At 45.5% G+C, this 19,192-nt stretch overlaps 1 protein-coding gene across 1 annotated transcript in view; it reads left to right on the forward strand.

Annotated features, from left to right (window-relative positions):
• The first annotated feature begins 1,015 nt into the window (after positions 1-1,015).
• The window catches only part of LOC117702054 (uncharacterized), a 33,724-nt gene continuing 15,547 nt past the window's right edge, over positions 1,016-19,192 (forward strand). Inside the window, 3 exon segments of the mRNA XM_076928183.1 lie at positions 1,016-2,665; positions 17,392-17,508; positions 17,627-18,700. Coding sequence (XP_076784298.1) covers positions 1,595-2,665; positions 17,392-17,508; positions 17,627-18,700 — 2,262 coding nt within the window. The 5' untranslated portion in view covers positions 1,016-1,594.

The following is a 19,192-nucleotide window of genomic DNA, read 5'->3' on the forward strand; positions in this document are numbered from 1 at the left end:
CATTCCCAAGTGTGAGGTCCCTGACCTGTGGGGTCTGCCTGGCTGTAATAGCCTAAAAGCAGGCAGTGGGCCGGTCGGGGCATGCAGTGCCCACACTTGAAGGGCATGTTGCTCACATGGAGGTCCAAATTCGACCTTGACCCACAGTGGAAGGACATGCATGTTTTCCATTCTACAGTGACCTCAGTTATACAGTGTGCCTTAGGGCGTGGCAGCAGGACAAAGCAATCTCTCCTTTGCTGCTCATCACCTCAAGAAAACACACTGAAGACTCTTCACTCTTCAAGGTTAGCTCTAGAGATCTTACAGCACAGAAGACATCCTTAAAAACTTAGCACTGTGAGAGAAGATGTTCAACCCTTTCCTACACTCTGCTACCTACCAAATGAACAATTTATTGATATCTCAAGCTCTCAGGCTAATTCTCATACAGTCTGTGAAAGAAACACCTGGAAATTAATATCTCTCCCTCACTCTCATTCCCTCTGTCTCTCTCTCAGACACACACACACACAGACACACACACACACACAAACACACAGATACACTCCCTGCCTCTGATGGTCCTCATTTATTACTTCCTACATTCTTCTTCCCTGTCCCCACCTCTCTCTGTCTGTCTCTCTCTCTCTCTCTCTCTCTCTCTCTCTCTCTCTCTCTCTCTCTCTCTCTTCTCTTCTCTCTCACTCCCCTCTCTCTCTCTGTCTGTCTCTGCCCCCAAACCTGTCCCCTGTCCTGAAATCCTTTTTCCTCAGTGTTGTGTGTGTGTTTTTTATGTCTGAGGGTGTGCTTGGTCTGAGGGTGTGCTTGTTACCAAACAGGTTTTTTGTGCTGCTAGGTGCTTGGGGTGTTTGGTGTTGAATTTTGATCCAAGGACAGGTAAATTTCCAAGTTTGTCCTCATAGCAAATCCAGATTTGGGAAGCCATGTAAGGGGTGTGAAACATTCTAGAGCTAGGCAGGATGATGTGTTGATGTCTTTGGATCTCAGGACTCCTGGGGGAGTCTTGTCTTTGTAACCTGTGTGAATCCGGTTGTGAGCAAACCATCATGGATTCCATCTGGCTAGGGATGCCTAGAAGGCCGACTCCAATTCCCCATCCTTTTGTGAAGCCTGCTGACTTTGTCCAACATGTCGCGGTAACTGTGCCTCTGCTTCGTGTCAGGACCTATTGTCCTCAGTCATTGGATGCTATGTCTGATGGGAATGGTGAGTCCTATGACTTTTGTCTGCTTCCTGGGTATGGGTCTAGCATGGCGACCCCGCGGCGTGCAATGGATGAGGAGCTTTTAAAAGGGGAGACTTTGTGAGTTTCAGAGGATGCTTGAGGTCCTCTTCCGGGTTCCCTGTTCTCAGGTGCAAAGGCGTGGCAGGTGTGGCGCTTGGAAACCTGACCCCGAAGGGAAGGTCCTGGTGTTGGCTGTAGCCCAAGGCGCGTGTGGAGTAGGCGGGGCTAGCGGAGCAGAGGCAGAGGTAGGGGTATTTAAGAGGCAGTGAGTGGTGCCAGCCCGAGACTGCTGCTGCTTGCTGGAGGTTGTGCTTGTTCTGGAGCTGTCCAGAGTAGACACTCCTGGGTGAGCATTTCTTGCAGACCATGGTTGGCAGCATGGAAGCTGGCAGCAATGTGGGGGGCAGCAGCGTGGGGCGCAAATCCCAGCGCAGCAGGGTGGTTTGGCAAGCCTCTCAAAAGGAGGCCCTGCTATCAGCTTTCAGCAAGAGTCCTTACGTGAGCTTTGCACAGAGGCAGAACCTGGCCAGTCAAATGGGGGTCCCCGATTCCTGCATCCGCGTGTGGTTTCAGAACCGCAGAAGTCGCACTGGAGCCGTGGGGCAGGAGCTTGGTTCCAGGGCACAGGGTGGAGGCATGCCGTCAGACCACAGGCGGCCTCGCACTCGAATCACTTCAGCCCAGCGCAGGATCCTACTGCAAGCCTTCGAGAGGAACCCGCGGCCAGGCTTTGCTACTCGGGAGGAGCTGGCACAGAGGACAGGTTTGCTCGAGGACACGGTCTACATCTGGTTTCAGAACAGAAGAGCGCGGTGCCTCAGCAGGGGCAGGCCCACAGCTCAAGATCAAGACTTGCTGGCCTCAAGTGGGGCAGATGAGGCCCGCGGAGGTGCGGGTGCCAGGGAGCATGAAGGTGCCCGGGACAGTTTGTTGCCCCTGGCTGCTGCAGGGCTTACAGATTCCTCCAGTCCCAGCGACCTGCCAACCTTCTGCACAGAGTCCCAGCTGTGCCAATCGGAAGAGCCCTGTGGACCAGTCCAAGAAGAGGCCCCCGCTCAAGCAAGGAACACAGGCCCTCTCGAGCTGTTCCTTCCTCAATGGCTAGACCAAGCCCAAGCGGAGGAGCTTGTGCCAGCCCCTCTGGATTTGGATGGAGTTCTGGATGGCAGGGAGCTGGAAGGTGCCCACGACAGCTTGTTGCCACTGCCTCCCACTGGCGGTGTGGCCATGGATCCATCGAGTCCCAGCGACCTCCCGACCTTCTGCACAGAATCCCAGCCATCCCAAGTGGAAGAGCCCTCCGGACCAGGCCAAGCACAGGCCCCCACTCAAGCAAGCAACACAAACCCTCTGGAGTTCTTCCTTGATCAACTGCTGACCGAGGTCCAAGTGGAGGAGCATGGGTCAGCTCCTCTGGATCTGGAGCCAATAGACACAGTAGCTGAGCTGTCTCTTTCTCAAGAGGATTACCAGGCTCTGCTGGATATGCTCTGACTCCCAGCCTGGCTTCCTTGATTTTGGAAGCACAAGACGCCCAGATCTAGAAGAGACCCGGATTCCACACTGGAGAAGGTACCCAGACCAGGAAGGATCTGCCCCCCAACCCTAAACCCATCTCCCAACTAGGATGTAGGGAATGGAGATGTCTCCCTTATGAGAAGAAGGCTTTCAGCTGTGTTTTTACTAGTGGAGTGTCTTCTTCAGGGCCCCAGGATTAGGACATCCGACCTGAGAAAATGGTGACTCTGCTACATGAATAGAAGATGTTGTCCCTAGTGACTGCCCAACAACAAGAAGGCCTAAAGAAAACTCCGACAGATGGACCCCAGGAAATCTCAGGGGCACTAGGTTTAGGCTACTCTTCACAGGACACTAGCCCAGGGGAAAGAGGAGAGAAGACTTCTTCCCTGAGTTTGAGGAACTGCTGCTTTTCTTACCAAGGCCTTGTGTTGACCAGTGAGATGAATTACCAGCCAGTCATTCTATATCAACTCCTAGGCCTTTGTTCGGTTTTGTTTTGCTTTGTTTGGCTTTGCTTTTTATCCCCATTGATTCAATAAAGTTTTACACTGTTTGAATTGTGTGTGTGTGTGTGTGTGTGTGTGTGTGTGTGTGTGTGTGTTGTTTTGTGGGGTGGGGAGTTGAATCGGCTCTTTTGTTCTAAGGGGATGTTGGGCATGTGCTTTCCAATCCAAATGGATGCAAGACCATTGTGGGGAAGTGAGTCTGGAGGGGGGATGCAGGGATGTGGGATAGGAAGGGGAGAGAAGAAGGGAAGCTGGGCTGTGTACAATGGATCGATGGGGTTGGTAGATAAAGAAACAAGCAGGTGGAATGTCAACTGAAAGAAGACTGTGTGTAAGGCCATCATCTTGTAAATAAAGGTCACCCTGGAAGTATAGTGCAACCATTCCTGAACACCTTATTCCAAGTTTGACACACAGTCCATAGAGACTCTTGCTCCCCGCACTGCTATTAGTCCCCAGCACACTCCCTTGTTCCTCTTTGTATCTTGAGCTACCCAAGCTTAGCACATGCCTGCATTCCCAAGTGTGAGGTCCCTGACCTGTGGGTCTGCCTGGCTGTAATAGCCTAAAAGCAGGCAGTGGGCCAGTCGGGGCATGCAGTGCCAGCACTTGAAGGGCATGTTGCTCACATGGAGGTCCAAATTCGACCTTGACCCACAGTGGAAGGACATGCATGTTTTCCATTCTACAGTGACCTTCAGTTATACAGTGTGCCTTAGGGCGTGGCAGCAGGACAAAGCAATCTCTCCTTTGCTGCTCATCACCTCAAGAAAACACACCTGAAGACTCTTCACTCTTCAAGGTTAGCTCTAGAGATCTTACAGCACAGAAGACATCCTTAGAAACTTAGCACTGTGAGACAAGATGTTCAACCCTTTCCTACACTCTGCTACCTACCAAATGAACAATTTATTGATATCTCAAGCTCTCAGGCTCATTCTCATACAGTCTGTGAAAGAAACATCTGGAAATTGGTCTCTCTCTCTCTCTCTCTCTCTCTCTCTCTCTCTCTCTCTCTTCTCTCTTTCTGTCTCTCTCTGTGTGTGTTCCTCTCTCTCTCTGTCTCTCTCTCAGACCCTCCCCCACACACACTCTCCCCCTGCCTCTGATGTTCCTCATTTATTCCTTCCTACATGGAAGGATGGAGGGAATGGGGTGAGGGGATAAAATATGAAATGTAAATATAGTATCCAGCAAAACCAAAGCAAACCAAATCAAAAAAGAGACAGAGAAGCCATGGTGGTGTGAGCATGCATTTTATTATAAAGCTTGGTAGATGCTTGAGCTAAGTTAGAAGTACTCCATCCCCTAGAGATACAATTTCTCTAGCTAAGCTACCTCTATGTGTTTCACAAATCCCCATACTAGAAAGGAGTTGCTCAAAACATCTGAGATACTTTTAACAAAAACCCTGTGGGACTTTGAATGAGAACTATCTCCTACAATTATGGCTATTTGAACACATGTACACTATTTGTCAGCATAATTTGGGGAACAGTTATATGGTCTAGACTTCATGGCAGAAGTCCTTCTCTGAGGATGTTCTTCAGGTGAAGAAGGCTAGACTTTATTTGCTCTGATTCCTGCTTGAATTTGAAGATGTGGTGGTCCCAGGTGTCTGATTTTGCCTTCAAGATTCCAGCTAACTCTGATGCCTTTGCCCCACCACCATGGGCCCTTATCCCTCCAAAAATAAGCCAGCTATGCATTTTGCATTAAGATTTTTGTTATGAGCTTTTTATTACACACACACACACACACACACACACACACACACACACACACCCCAGAATAGTAACCAATATACATATTCTTATCAGAAAGGGCTGCTACCCATCTCACACTAAGTGTGTTGCCTAGAAGTCTAGGGAGATTCAGTGGTGTCAAACAGTCACACACATTGCCCAGGTATCTCTCACATGCCCCCTCCAGAGAAACAATGATTCCAGCAAGTAGTCTCAATTCCAGGTCTCATTCTCTGTCATGTAGCATAGGTCTCATGTGAATCAAGCCTGTTTCCTAGTGACACAAGATTTCCTTTTCCCTCAGAAATCTTGAAGTCCATAAGGATCTCCTTTTTTTTCTGATGGGAATAAAAGTGTCTGCTTCAGGCTGTCACTGAGAGGCCATCATTACTAAAGATATTTTGCCTGGAAGGAGCATATCTCCTTTTATCACAGTCCCTCTATATCCCCAATCTCCCAGAAAAGAAAGAAACTTAAACATCACGTGTAAACCCAAGAATCAATGGAAAACAACATTTCCAAATAATACAACTAGGCAATGAAATGTGAAAGAACCAGTAGATCATCAATGTCTTGTATTTTGGCCAGGGAAATTTACAGATGAATCAAGGAATCAAAAAAAAAAAAAAAAAAAAAAAGAAAAAAACAAGGACAGTCCATAAAACTGAGGGAAGAGACACTTTCAAACTTTAAAAAAAAGTTAACTTTACTCAATAACACAGCAAAAATACCTTGAAAAAAATTAAGTATTTGAGAATGTCTTTGCCTATCAAGATGAGAAATTCCTTATATGAGAATATTTCATGTTCAATAACATAATAAAAAGTCCATTCTTCAAGATGCTTTCAGTAGATACCCAAGGATCACTCTAGATGCATAAATTGACAAAGAGCACAGCATACATATTTAGTAAGGATTGCCAGCCACAAAAAGGAATAAACTGCCATTGCCAAGGACAGACATGGAACTATAGACTTTTGCTACTCACATGTCAGTTCCACAAACACAATTATCATTTTTACCTATTATAAGTCATATTAAGGAGAAAGAATGAATTTTCTTGTTGGTTATGTGAAGTGGGTTGGAAATGACAATGGAGCATGTGGATATGACCACAGTGCACTGCAGATAGGGATGAGAAGTCATAATCAAGTTCCTCAGTCTATACATACATACCTTACCAGTTGAAAAAAACCTAAGAACAAAGCCAAGATTTACAAAGCAATGCATCTGGTAACTGGAAAGTCTCAGTCACTGGAGGAATAGAAAATATAGCCAATGTCAAACACAATATCAATATTGTCAAAAAATTCAGTCAAGAAATGTCAAAAACTATAAGCCAGACTGAAAACATAGGTAATTAACTCACTATGTTGGGATCAATACTTTGGGAAAATTAAAGTTTATGAGAATCATTTGAGGCAAGCTACTCATTCACTAAGCAACTGGTTGTCTTCAGTATAAGGACAAAACACAGTTCTGAGCAGGGCCTTTTATGGACTGATATCTAGCATATATCACCATGACTACTTGTGATGACACATGCAAATGCAATCAATGGATCCTTCAGGAATCAGCAGAATCACAAAACCCAGCATATCTCTCTCTCTCTCTCTCTCTCTCTCTCTCTCTCTCTCTCTCTCTCTCTCTCTCCTCTCCTCTCCTCTCCTCTCCCTCCCTCCCTCTCCTTCTCCTCTCTCTGGTTTGTTTGTTTGATTGATTCTCTTAAATTATTTCCAGAACACCATCGTATTTCTTCTCATGGCTGTGGTGAAATACGTGGAAAGGCTTTACTGAAAACAATCCTTATAATAAACGAATTTCTGGAGGTATCAGCACCTTCCTGATTTCAAAATATAGTGCAGTGCAAAAACTACATGGTATTGGCAGCAAAACAGACAAATTGATAAGTGAAATCAAATTGAAGACCCCAAAGTAAATCTATACATCTATGCATACCTGGTTTTCGATAAAGAAGCTTGAAATACACAATATAAAACATAATGTATCTTCAACAAATGGTACTGATATAACTGGATGGCTATATGTAGAAGAATGCAAACATCCATATCTATTACTCTGCACAAATTGAAGTCCATGTGGATCAAAGGCCTCAATGTAAAACCAGATATACCAAACTTGATAGAATGGAAAGTGGTAAATTGTCTTGAACTCATTGATCCAGGAGATAACTTCCTGAAAAAGACACCAGCAACTCAGGCACTAAGACCAACAAGTAAGAAATGAACCTCATGAAATTGAAAAGCTCTGTAAGCTTTCAAAACACAAGGTCAAAAGGACAACATGGCAGCTTACAGGAGGGGACAATATTTTTAGCAAGCCCGTATCTGACAGAAGTCTGGCATTGAAAACGTATCAGGAAATCAAGAAACTTCAAATCGCCAAATCAAATAATTCTATTAAAATGGGGTATAGATACAAAAGAAAATTCTCAGCAAAGGAATCTCTAATGCTTATTTTGACAAGCAAACAACGTATTGTGGGACCCATGAAAGCCAGACTAGTGATGGAAGTCTGTAGCTGACCAGACTGTATCTGGTGTTCGATCAGAAGAATAGGAAGCTCTAATCTGGAATTAATAGCTTTATACACTGACTCTGCCACTGGTTATCATGAAGACAAAGCTGTGCCTTCAGCATTAGAAGACAGGCACCAATTGTCTCAGTGACCCACCTTGAATCCTCACCTGTGACCTGTTGGCTCAAATGGAAAGAACTCTGTCAGTCAGACTTGGTAGGAAATCCAGACCCTTCTGAATTCTCAGGTTGAAGTCATGTGACTTGTACCTAAACTGCAAGTGAGGGGTCCAGTGAAAGCAGCCAAGGTTAGAGAATCAAGCTCTGTGCTTTATTTTCAAGGAGGTGTCAGCTAGGGCACACATCCCCTTGTCCACTGACTTCTGTCCATAGAAGTATTCTAGACAGAATGCCACCATCAGACATCCACTCACTTGGGAACATAGACTTCCATTCTGAAGGTGAGATTTAGCTCCCTGGTCCTAGGAAACTATGGGTGGAAGTGCCTTCAGTTCACTCCTGTCCCCGTCACAATGAAAACTACATAAAACTGGCACAATTCTTTTTTTGTTTTTGTTTTTGTTTTTTGAGACAGGGTTTCTCTGTATAGCCCTGGCTGTCCTAAAACTCACTCTGTAGATCAGGCTGGCCTTGATCTCATAAATCCACCTGCCTCTGCCTCCCAAGTGCTGGGATTAAAGGACTGCACCACCACTGCCTGGCAACTGGTACAGTTCTACAATGAATGATTAGAAGAATTGATTTATTGATGCTATACGCTACTTGAAGCCAGGCAGGGCAGTAGGCATGTGTAATCCCAGCACTCAGAAGGCAGAGGCATGGGAAGATCTCTGTGAAATTTAGAGCCATACATTTTACAGAGGGAGTCCCAGTCCTGAAAAGTCTATATAGTGAGACCCTGCCTCAAAACATAAAAATAAAACTAGAAATAAAAAATTGGGTATAGTAATTTCCCTATGTATATTGAGAATATTACAGTGCTCCCTTCCCTTCAACAGAGATGGCTTCAGTCATATGCAACAGCAACCCAGAGTGGCCATGGCTGATAACCCAAAGTCAAAATTGCTCTCACCCCCTAAACAATCTGCTTCCAGTTCTGTCCACTTGGAACTTGCCAGAATATTATATTTCTAGAAATTATTGACAACCCAAGCTTCCTGTTATACTGCTGGGAAGAAGATGTGGCCAATGCTGTCATGAAGTCCAAGAGTTTGATAAGTACCCAGGGCCAGGTGGTCAGAATGGAAGCTTTCTGCCAAGTACATAGGAGCAAATAGTTGCTTCTTTTCTGCACCTCTGCAGTCTCTCAGTTTCCAATTGTTCTTCAGACAGCAAGTTAACTAAAACTTTCCCTCTCTGTAGTCCTCTATGGGCAGAAGGCAACTCATGTGCTCCTTTTCTTCACTGCATCAAGACCAAACTTCAGAAATTCATCTTCTGTGTCACATACATACACACTGTACTCAATATTACCTTCAGGTGCAATGTTCACACATATTGGGGCACTGGATTCCCTGTGGAGTTTGATTGCCATGTCAAATCAGTGAACTGCTCCTTCCCTGTTAGCTGTCCTTGAAACCAGTGTAGAAAACACATTCACCAGTACCCCATACTGTACAAGTAGCTGACATCAGTGACTCCATGATGACCAAGGGTTCCTTTGAAGCCTGAATTTTTGATGGGCACTAGAAACATAGTGGTCCCATGGTTTCTGGCCTCATAAAGGCAATACTTGACACCAGTCCTGGAAAGGCCTATTTACCTTGCCATAGTGCAGCAGAACAATGTTAAATGTCAGTTCAAATGAAAGTTCTGAACCTATCCATGAGAAGAGTATATGATACAAGATTCTTGGGTCTTGAGATGTGCAGCAACATGGAAGCCCTATATGAAAGAGGCTATGAGGACAAAGACACAGATGTCAGAACAATCATAGTCTGTGTGATACAGGAACAGGTGAATACTCACTCAACATGGAGCTGCCACACCCTCTTCCAGGCACCCAGGACAGGAGTGCATTTAATGAAGCAAGCTCCACTTCTCTACCTTGACACATGCCAGTGGCCATCAGAGCAGGGCTTTATTTCATGGCTTTATATTTCCTGCTTTATATTTTCCACAGTCTGCAGGGGACATTTGTTCCTGAACTTCCTTCTTCAATACACCTACCCAATCCCATCTTAGTCACCCATTTCTCCTTACCCATGGTACTGCCTGGTTTTGTGTGTCAACTTGACAGAGGCTGGAGTTATCACAGAGAAAGGAGCCTCACTTAAGGAAATGCCTCCATGAGTTTCAGCTGTAAGGCATTTTCTCTATTAGTGATTAAGTATGGAAGGCTCATTTCGGTTGGTGCCATCCCTAGGCTGGTAATCTTGGGTTCTATAATAAAGCAAGATGAGCTAGCCAGGAGAACAAGCAAGCCAATAAGTAATATCCCTCCATGGCCTCTGTATCAGCCCCTGCTTCCTGACCTTCTTGAGTTCTAGTCCTGACTTCCTTTGGTGATGAACAGCAATGTTGGAGTACAAGCTGAATAAACACTTTTCTCCTCAACTTGCTTCTTGGTCATGATGTTTGTGCAGGAATAGAAACCACAACTAAGGCAAATTGATACCAGTATAATGGAGTATTCCTGTGATAACCTGATCATGTTCTGGGGAGAATTGTGGAAGGACTTTGGAAGTTTAGGCTAGAAGAGTCATTGGGTCTTAAGAGCTCTATGGGATGTTCTGTAGGAGCTTGGAAGATAATGTTGAGAACAGTGCAGAAGATGGAGGTCTGGCTTGTCAAATTTCTGAAGGATGTTTTAAGACTTTTTGATTCTAAAGATTCTGTGGTTTTGGTTCCCTGGGGTTGAGGAATGAGCTGTGATTAACAAGATACCAGAACTACTAAATTGAAAACTTTGTGTTACTGGGACAATTGGTGCTGGATAGCTAGTGCTAAGAAATTAGCTGTGATTCAGAAGAGACCAGCATCACTGAGGGGAAATCTTTTGAGAAGGTTTTTTTTTGTGAGCACAAAGAAGTTGTGTTTCTGAGATAGCCAAGAATGTACATCATATTGCCACTGGACATGGTAATGTGTAAGTGTCACCCAGGTGGTACAGGTTTTGAAGGCGTGAAAGGGTCATGAAAAGAAGCTGAGGTTTGGCACTGTGTGAGGCCATGGAAGGCCACTAATGAAGGTGCAGCCTCAGTTACCATTAATGGCCCAAGACTAAAGGGGTCAGGCATAGGATTTGAGGCTTGGCATTATGAAGAAAGCCTATGAGCAGCTGTTAGGGAAGCCTAGTTGCAACAGAAGGCTCTAGTGTATTGAAGGTGCCAGTACCATGGAATGATCACCAAGAACAGCAGCATCAGTGGAGTGGATCAACCTGAGCTTAGAGAGCTAAGAGGGCAGAGCTGGAGAAGTGACCCAAGCCTTTTAGAGGAGCCCAGAAGATTATGAGTGGATCCCAGACATTGGATGGTTAGTTTGCTTTTGCTTTTGATTGTGACTCTGTCCTGATATTTTTCCCCTTTGAAGGAAGATGGCATTTTAGTGGAGCCCACAGTTAAGAAACTTTGATTTTAAAAGAGACTGGACATTTTAAAGGGATTGAAATTTTAATATGTAAAAATTTGTAAAGAGTGTGGGACTTTTAAAGTTATTTAGATCTTGGAGATGAATAAGAAAGTAAGACTTGTGTCTTGATATTGATGTTTTTGGTGTCAAGTTGACAAGTGGTCAATTGTACTGGCTGGTTTTGTGTGTCAACTTGACACATCTGGAGTTATCACAGAAAAAGGAGCCTCCCTTGAGGAAATGCCTCCATGAGATCCAGCTGTAAGGCATTTTCTCAATTAGTGATCAAGGGGTGAGCACCCATTGTGGGTGGTACCATCCCTGGGCTGGTCATCTTGGGTTCTATAAGAAAGCAAGCTGAGCAAGCCAGGAGAAACAACCAGTATTATAAGTCCCTCCATGGCTTCTGAATCAGCTCCTTCTTCCTGACCTGCTTGAGTTCCTGTCTTGACTTCCTTGGTGATGAACAGCAATTTGGAATTATAAACTGAATAAATGCTTTTCTCCTCAACTTGCTTCTTGGTCATGATGTTTGTGCAGGAATAGAAATTTTGACTAAGACACTCATTTACAGGAAGTTTCTCAGCACACCTTTTTTGCTCTACAGGTCTTCTTCCCCCCTTTCCCATCTCCATACACTTTTCCTTTATCCTCCCCTATATATTTTTTTTTGTGTAACTCCCGGTATGTCAGGGTTTCTGTCCTTCTTCCAAAGGACAATCAGGAAGCAGTTTGTGTGTAATGAAGTGATCAAAATGAAATGTTGCGTGAGACCTATGTGCAAGTCTGTCCTGTTTCCCTAGACAGCTGTATAACAAAACAAAACTACAGAACTAGACCCTCATCAGGTCAATGCTACCTGTGACTACTTAGGTAGGCCAAGCAAGAAACAGAGGTACTTCAGTGAGGTGAAGAACTGTAAACATGCTAGCTGGGTCTCTATACTTGAAGGACGTATGCTGTGATCTGTAGCCCTGATATATTTTCACACAGCACCTCAGATTTCTGCCTTGACTCTCTTCTGTTGCAGTATACAACTCCTCTGTTATTGACTTTGAAGATAGGACTTATTCAGTACTGAAAAGAATGGGACCCCAAAGACCAATAGGGCTGTCATTTCCCCTGCCAGATAATAGCTCAGCAGCACAGAACAGGAGGACGCTTCCAAGGCATCATCCTAATTGTGTTCCTTTACCCATGCTAGGGACCATCAGAGCAGGCCCTCCTCTGCTCATGGCTGGCCATGCCAATCTTCCTCCATCACAGTGTTTCAGTGGAACTTTGTTCCTGCGTTTGATTGACCCAGGCTACTGCCCTAGGCCAACACACATATCTCTTTCATGTCACTTTGTTGATAGGAAGTTCCTAAGGACAGAATCTATTCCTCACTCTATATCACCTCTCATTGCCTTTTATCCTCTTGATCCCATTTGCCAATTGTTCCCCTTACCTCCTTTTCAACATCTCCCTCCTTTCAGGGGACTTACATGGTTCTTGCAGTTCTTTCCAAAAGCCAGTCACAAGTAAGATGGAGGGGATAATTTATCACTACTTTCCTTTTCCTTCCAGTTCCTCTCTGTCTCTGTGAAGCTGCCTATTCTAGGCACTTTGTATAAATGGAAGCATAAGTACTTGACTTTGGGAGTGTGATGACACAAACAATGAACGCCAGCATGTGGGAAGCAGAGGCAGGAGGATCTCTGTAAATTCGATACAAGCTGTTCTATATAATGGGTTCCAGGACAGCTCAGGCTACATAGTGAGACCTTATTATTAAAATAATAGTCATTCAATACAACTCATTCAGCATTGTAGCATCATCTGTTTTATATGCTGTGGTATTGGTCCCATAAGCACAATCAATGTGTAGAGCCTCATTTGGTAGATGAGCCTTATGGCCACCTTTCTCTCCAGGAAGCAGTCCTGAGGCTTGTAGTAAGCTGAAGGAGCTGCACACTGCCAGGTGAAAACCCAAGAGCTGAAGGGGAGATTGCCCTGGAGGAACACAGCACCCTGGAGTTTTCTCTTGGCTTTTGGATGTGGCATCACTCCTAACCAGTGCTGGAATTCTAGTAGGCCTTTTCAGTTTCCCCACTTCAAAGCAAGGAGAAATATTAAAATGCATCCATTAGTGACCTTGACAATGATAGGCTGTATTCAGCACTGAATTGGTCTGCTGTGCTATAGCTCTCTTCCTCATTTTCCCTTGTGAAACTTTCCTCTTTTAGCCAAACTCCATCCCATCCAACCTTCTTTGACCCATGCTATGCTGTCCGCTTGTGTCTCAACTCTCCTGGTATTTAAATGAGGGCGAAGTTGAGGAATGATGAACATTAATGTGCTAGACATGTTATATTTTTGCCCTATGAAAAGTTGCAACTTGTCAGTTTCAGAGGTATAGTGTGTTTGGCCTAATGCTGCTTATGTTCTGTTAATTTGGGTCCCCAAAATTGTTTGCAGGAGAAGAGTCTGCCCATCTGAGGTAAGACACTGAGGGACCCTGCCCCAAGTTGGTTCTGATTGGTAAATAAAGTTGCCAGCAACCAATGGCCTGTCAGGGCCAAAGAGGAAGGACTTTTAGGATTTTCAGGATTGGGAGAAGAAGGATTGAGAAAGGAGAAAGATAAGGAGATCTGCCATGGCAGGATTCGAGGAAAAATGCCATGCCCGAGAAGGTGCAGGATAGAGAGCATAGCTGCCATCTAGGAGCCAGGAATATCAGCCCTAAGAAGGCTGCCTGACTGGATCTTAGGGCAGCAAAGATAGTATACAGATTCGTATTAAGTAATAACTTGGGAATATTGGAGGGAGGTGGATTAGCCACATGGAGGTTAGAAACTAGTCCAGCCATTGACCTGTTTTAGGAATATCAAAATATAAAGGCTGTGTGTGCAGTGTGTCTTTCATTCAGGAACCCAGAACATTACGCCAGGTAGTGAGGAACTTGCCACCAGTAGTTGCTGCCCCCACCACCACCAGGATCAATTTAAGGACTTAATTGGTTCCTACTACACAGAGTATAATAAATAGCATATTCTAATCACAATGAAATTGTGCATCTGGGCTGCCACTTCAACTGGGTTTCCCACGAGACTTCACTATCCTCCCTTTTCTTCATTGCACATGACACAAGGATTAGGGCTCACTGTGGGTAGGGCAGGCAGGCAAGTAGCACCTGCAGCAGCAGCACAGTGCTCTGAGTCCATGGGAAATTCATTCCTCATCAGTTTTCAGCCCCTGAGTGGGCTGAATCCTGAAGGTGTGGGTCCAACCTACGGTAGGTCATATGGTACATCTGGCCCCATTGTTGGTTCTTCAGAGGAGAAGCCCATGTTCAGAAACCCTGTGAGTGTTCCATGTAGGGCTGACACAGGGGAGGAGAGATCAGCAGGGGATTTGTCCATGGAATTTCTGTTTACTGCAATATCCTCTGTAGCAGTGTTAGCGATGTCAGCTGTCAGAGCATCTCCTTCTGAAACTGAGTCATATGTACAGGGCATCATCTCCCGGCAGGAGTATTTGATGAGTGTGATGTAGCTTCTGTAGCCCTTACCTCTTTCTTCCATGCTATCCTCCTGAGAGTGACTCTTCCCAGCTTCTGTACAGGTTGAAAAGGCAGGTTCACTGGCTCTCTTCTTCAAGTGGGGAATTGAGCTAAGGGCACCTGCAGGGCTGCAGTTTCATCAGGGCTTCTCATCTTGTTCATGGCTGTCCCTACAGCTCAGTTGTTATTTAAAATATTAAATGTTGCCATTATTTTATTATTGAGTCTCCTGTGTGTTAGAGATGAAAGAATCTCTTTACAGATGTAGCCAGTGGTACACATAGTGTTCACAGCCTTGGGAAGGATTTCTTCAGTGGGAGGCTGTACATGTTCTTGAATAAGGTCCAGCCATGGTTGTTCCATGATCTGATGCATCACACCTTTACCAGGTGGGGACCATGAGAAACTATACAATGATGCTGTGACATGGTTTTGACAAGTGGTAGTGAATGGGATACATTGCGGTGGTGAGGAGCCTGTGTGCATCCTCCAGGGTGCTTTCTACATATGGAAAGTGCCCTGAGACCAGGACATAGAGGACGGTTCTCAGGCTCCACACGTCACCTGCCAGCCCATTTAATCGTTTCCTTGTCAAGATCTCTGGAGCCCAACAGAGCAAGGAACTACTGATATCCTCCAAAATCTGCCCTCCTTTGATTTTAATTGTCTCCACAAAGTCAAATTCTTTGCATTTCCTGCTACAATATTCCTGGCATATTTTAAAATTTTACATCACTCTGTGCAATATGCCTTTGTTGGAGGATGTGATCTGCTAACATGACCAACTGGAAAATAAGTCTAGCCTCTTCTGCTTTCAGACAGTCCAGTTTTCTGAGGTACCTGTGAAGGTCTTCCCCTGCCACAAAATCTATGATCATGTAAGTAGCTGTCAGTTTTTTCAATTAATTGAAAAAAATGAACAATGTTGCTATGTTCTAAAGATTGAAGGAGTTTTACCTCAGAAGTGATGTCAGCTCCATTGTTGGTGTTTTTTCAAAAACCTTGACAGTCACCTTTGCACATGTGGAAGGTGGCAGGCAAGCTTCACCTCCCTGAATGAGCCACAATTCAGAGATAATAAGATCCTGAAATCCTTTTCAAGGATGTCCTTTTCCATGTGGCAGGCCATGATTTTGGCTCAATTTCAACCACCTAATCTTATGCATAAAACCAGAGGCATACAAGACTAGAAATATAAACTAATGGAATTTTAGAATGGAAGTTTATAACTATAAATTCTCTATCATGAAATCTGAGATATCCCAAACTACTCAGTAATGCTCTTCATGGACATAGAAATACCAGAAGAACACAACCCCAAACTGGAAGATGAGGAATCATAGTAAAGACCATAGATTTGAATCAAAGAGTGGGGATGCAAATCAAAATACTGAGATCTCAGAAACAATGACTTGGCTATTTTCAAGGCCACAAAGCAAACCCTTCAATGACACTGACCTAGACAGACCTGATACAAATTAAAGTATGGAAAAAAGATGAGATTCTCCCCATAGACTACAATCCAGATGATCTTTCAGAGACATTTTAATTTTTATATACCCAGAAATAAGAAATAGGAGAGGAGCTTTTTAGACATGTGTGAATAATAAAATAAGATAAAATAAAACAGTTGAACACAATTATCATATGCACCAAGTGTGGGGTAGCAAAACAGCAACTTTCATCAAAGCAGAGCCAGGCCTCATGGATTCTCTAAGTGCATTAAAAACCCTTTAAAAATACTTCATTAAAAGAGAAAGCAAAAGACTACTCATGCCTGTGGTAGTATTACCCTGATCCCAAGACCAAATAAACACAATGAAAAGAGAAAGTATAAACCTCTTTTTTGATGAACATATACATGAAGATCTCTAATGAGAGTGCCTGATACTTCACATCCATTTTAGAAACACACTCCAGAGTCCTTCCTTCACAATCAAAATGATCTCAACCATGAATGGAAGAAGAACTTTTTAACAGGAAACCACACTAAACAAAGAAATATGGCCCAGGTTTGGCCTTTCTTTCTTTTCTTTTTTTTAAATTTTATTTTATATTTTATTTACATTTAAGATGCCATCCCCTTTCCACATTTCCCCTCTCTAGAACACCCCTGTCCCATGCCCCCCCTCTCCTTTTTGCTTTTATACAATTTTTTTAAAAATGTTAATCAAAGGATTTATAAGTTTGGTAATCCTCAATCAGAAGCATAACCCAATACCCAACCTAGATATAAAAACTATCTTTGACTGGTGGAGACCTGTGAACATCTGCCTCCATGCCCCCTCTCTTTTTCTCTCTCTCATCATCTAGCTTCTCCTCTCCTTCATCTTCTCAGAAATAATAATAAGACTCCTGGGGGAGTCTTGTCTTTGTAACCTGTGTGAATCCGGTTGTGAGCAAACCATCATGGATTCCATCTGGCTAGGGATGCCTAGAAGGCCGACTCCAATTCCCCATCCTTTTGTGAAGCCTGCTGACTTTGTCCAACATGTCGCGGTAACTGTGCCTCTGCTTCGTGTCAGGACCTATTGTCCTCAGTCATTGGATGCTGTGTCTGATGGGAATGGTGAGTCCTATGACTTTTGTCTGCTTCCTGGGTATGGGTCTAGCATGGCGACCCCGCGGCGTGCAATGGATGAGGAGCTTTTAAAAGGGGAGACTTTGTGAGTTTCAGAGGATGCTTGAGGTCCTCTTCCGGGTTCCCTGTTCTCAGGTGCAAAGGCGTGGCAGGTGTGGCGCTTGGAAACCTGACCCCGAAGGGAAGGTCCTGGTGTTGGCTGTAGCCCAAGGCGCGTGTGGAGTAGGCGGGGCTAGCGGAGCAGAGGCAGAGGTAGGGGTATTTAAGAGGCAGTGAGTGGTGCCAGCCCGAGACTGCTGCTGCTTGCTGGAGGTTGTGCTTGTTCTGGAGCTGTCCAGAGTAGACACTCCTGGGTGAGCATTTCTTGCAGACCATGGTTGGCAGCATGGAAGCTGGCAGCAATGTGGGGGGCAGCAGCGTGGGGCGCAAATCCCAGCGCAGCAGGGTGGTTTGGCAAGCCTCTCAAAAGGAGGCCCTGCTATCAGCTTTCAGCAAGAGTCCTTACGTGAGCTTTGCACAGAGGCAGAACCTGGCTAGTCAAATGGGGGTCCCCGATTCCTGCATCCGCGTGTGGTTTCAGAACCGCAGAAGTCGCACTGGAGCCGTGGGGCAGGAGCTTGGTTCCAGGGCACAGGGTGGAGGCATGCCGTCAGACCACAGGCGGCCTCGCACTCGAATCACTTCAGCCCAGCGCAGGATCCTACTGCAAGCCTTCGAGAGGAACCCGCGGCCAGGCTTTGCTACTCGGGAGGAGCTGGCACAGAGGACAGGTTTGCTCGAGGACACGGTCTACATCTGGTTTCAGAACAGAAGAGCGCGGTGCCTCAGCAGGGGCAGGCCCACAGCTCAAGATCAAGACTTGCTGGCCTCAAGTGGGGCAGATGAGGCCCGCGGAGGTGCGGGTGCCAGGGAGCATGAAGGTGCCCGGGACAGTTTGTTGCCCCTGGCTGCTGCAGGGCTTACAGATTCCTCCAGTCCCAGCGACCTGCCAAACTTCTGCACAGAGTCCCAGCTGTGCCAATCGGAAGAGCCCTGTGGACCAGTCCAAGAAGAGGCCCCCGCTCAAGCAAGGAACACAGGCCCTCTCGAGCTGTTCCTTCCTCAATGGCTAGACCAAGCCCAAGCGGAGGAGCTTGTGCCAGCCCCTCTGGATTTGGATGGAGTTCTGGATGGCAGGGAGCTGGAAGGTGCCCACGACAGCTTGTTGCCACTGCCTCCCACTGGCGGTGTGGCCATGGATCCATCGAGTCCCAGCGACCTCCCGACCTTCTGCACAGAATCCCAGCCATCCCAAGTGGAAGAGCCCTCCGGACCAGGCCAAGCACAGGCCCCCACTCAAGCAAGCAACACAAACCCTCTGGAGTTCTTCCTTGATCAACTGCTGACCGAGGTCCAAGTGGAGGAGCATGGGTCAGCTCCTCTGGATCTGGAGCCAATAGACACAGTAGCTGAGCTGTCTCTTTCTCAAGAGGATTACCAGGCTCTGCTGGATATGCTCTGACTCCCAGCCTGGCTTCCTTGATTTTGGAAGCACAAGACGCCCAGATCTAGAAGAGACCCGGATTCCACACTGGAGAAGGTACCCAGACCAGGAAGGATCTGCCCCCCAACCCTAAACCCATCTCCCAACTAGGATGTAGGGAATGGAGATGTCTCCCTTATGAGAAGAAGGCTTTCAGCTGTGTTTTTACTAGTGGAGTGTCTTCTTCAGGGCCCCAGGATTAGGACATCCGACCTGAGAAAATGGTGACTCTGCTACATGAATAGAAGATGTTGTCCCTAGTGACTGCCCAACAACAAGAAGGCCTAAAGAAAACTCCGACAGATGGACCCCAGGAAATCTCAGGGGCACTAGGTTTAGGCTACTCTTCACAGGACACTAGCCCAGGGGAAAGAGGAGAGAAGACTTCTTCCCTGAGTTTGAGGAACTGCTGCT

This window comes from Arvicanthis niloticus, unplaced genomic scaffold (assembly GCF_011762505.2).
Source record: "Arvicanthis niloticus isolate mArvNil1 unplaced genomic scaffold, mArvNil1.pat.X pat_scaffold_404_arrow_ctg1, whole genome shotgun sequence".
NCBI lineage: Eukaryota > Metazoa > Chordata > Mammalia > Rodentia > Muridae > Arvicanthis > Arvicanthis niloticus.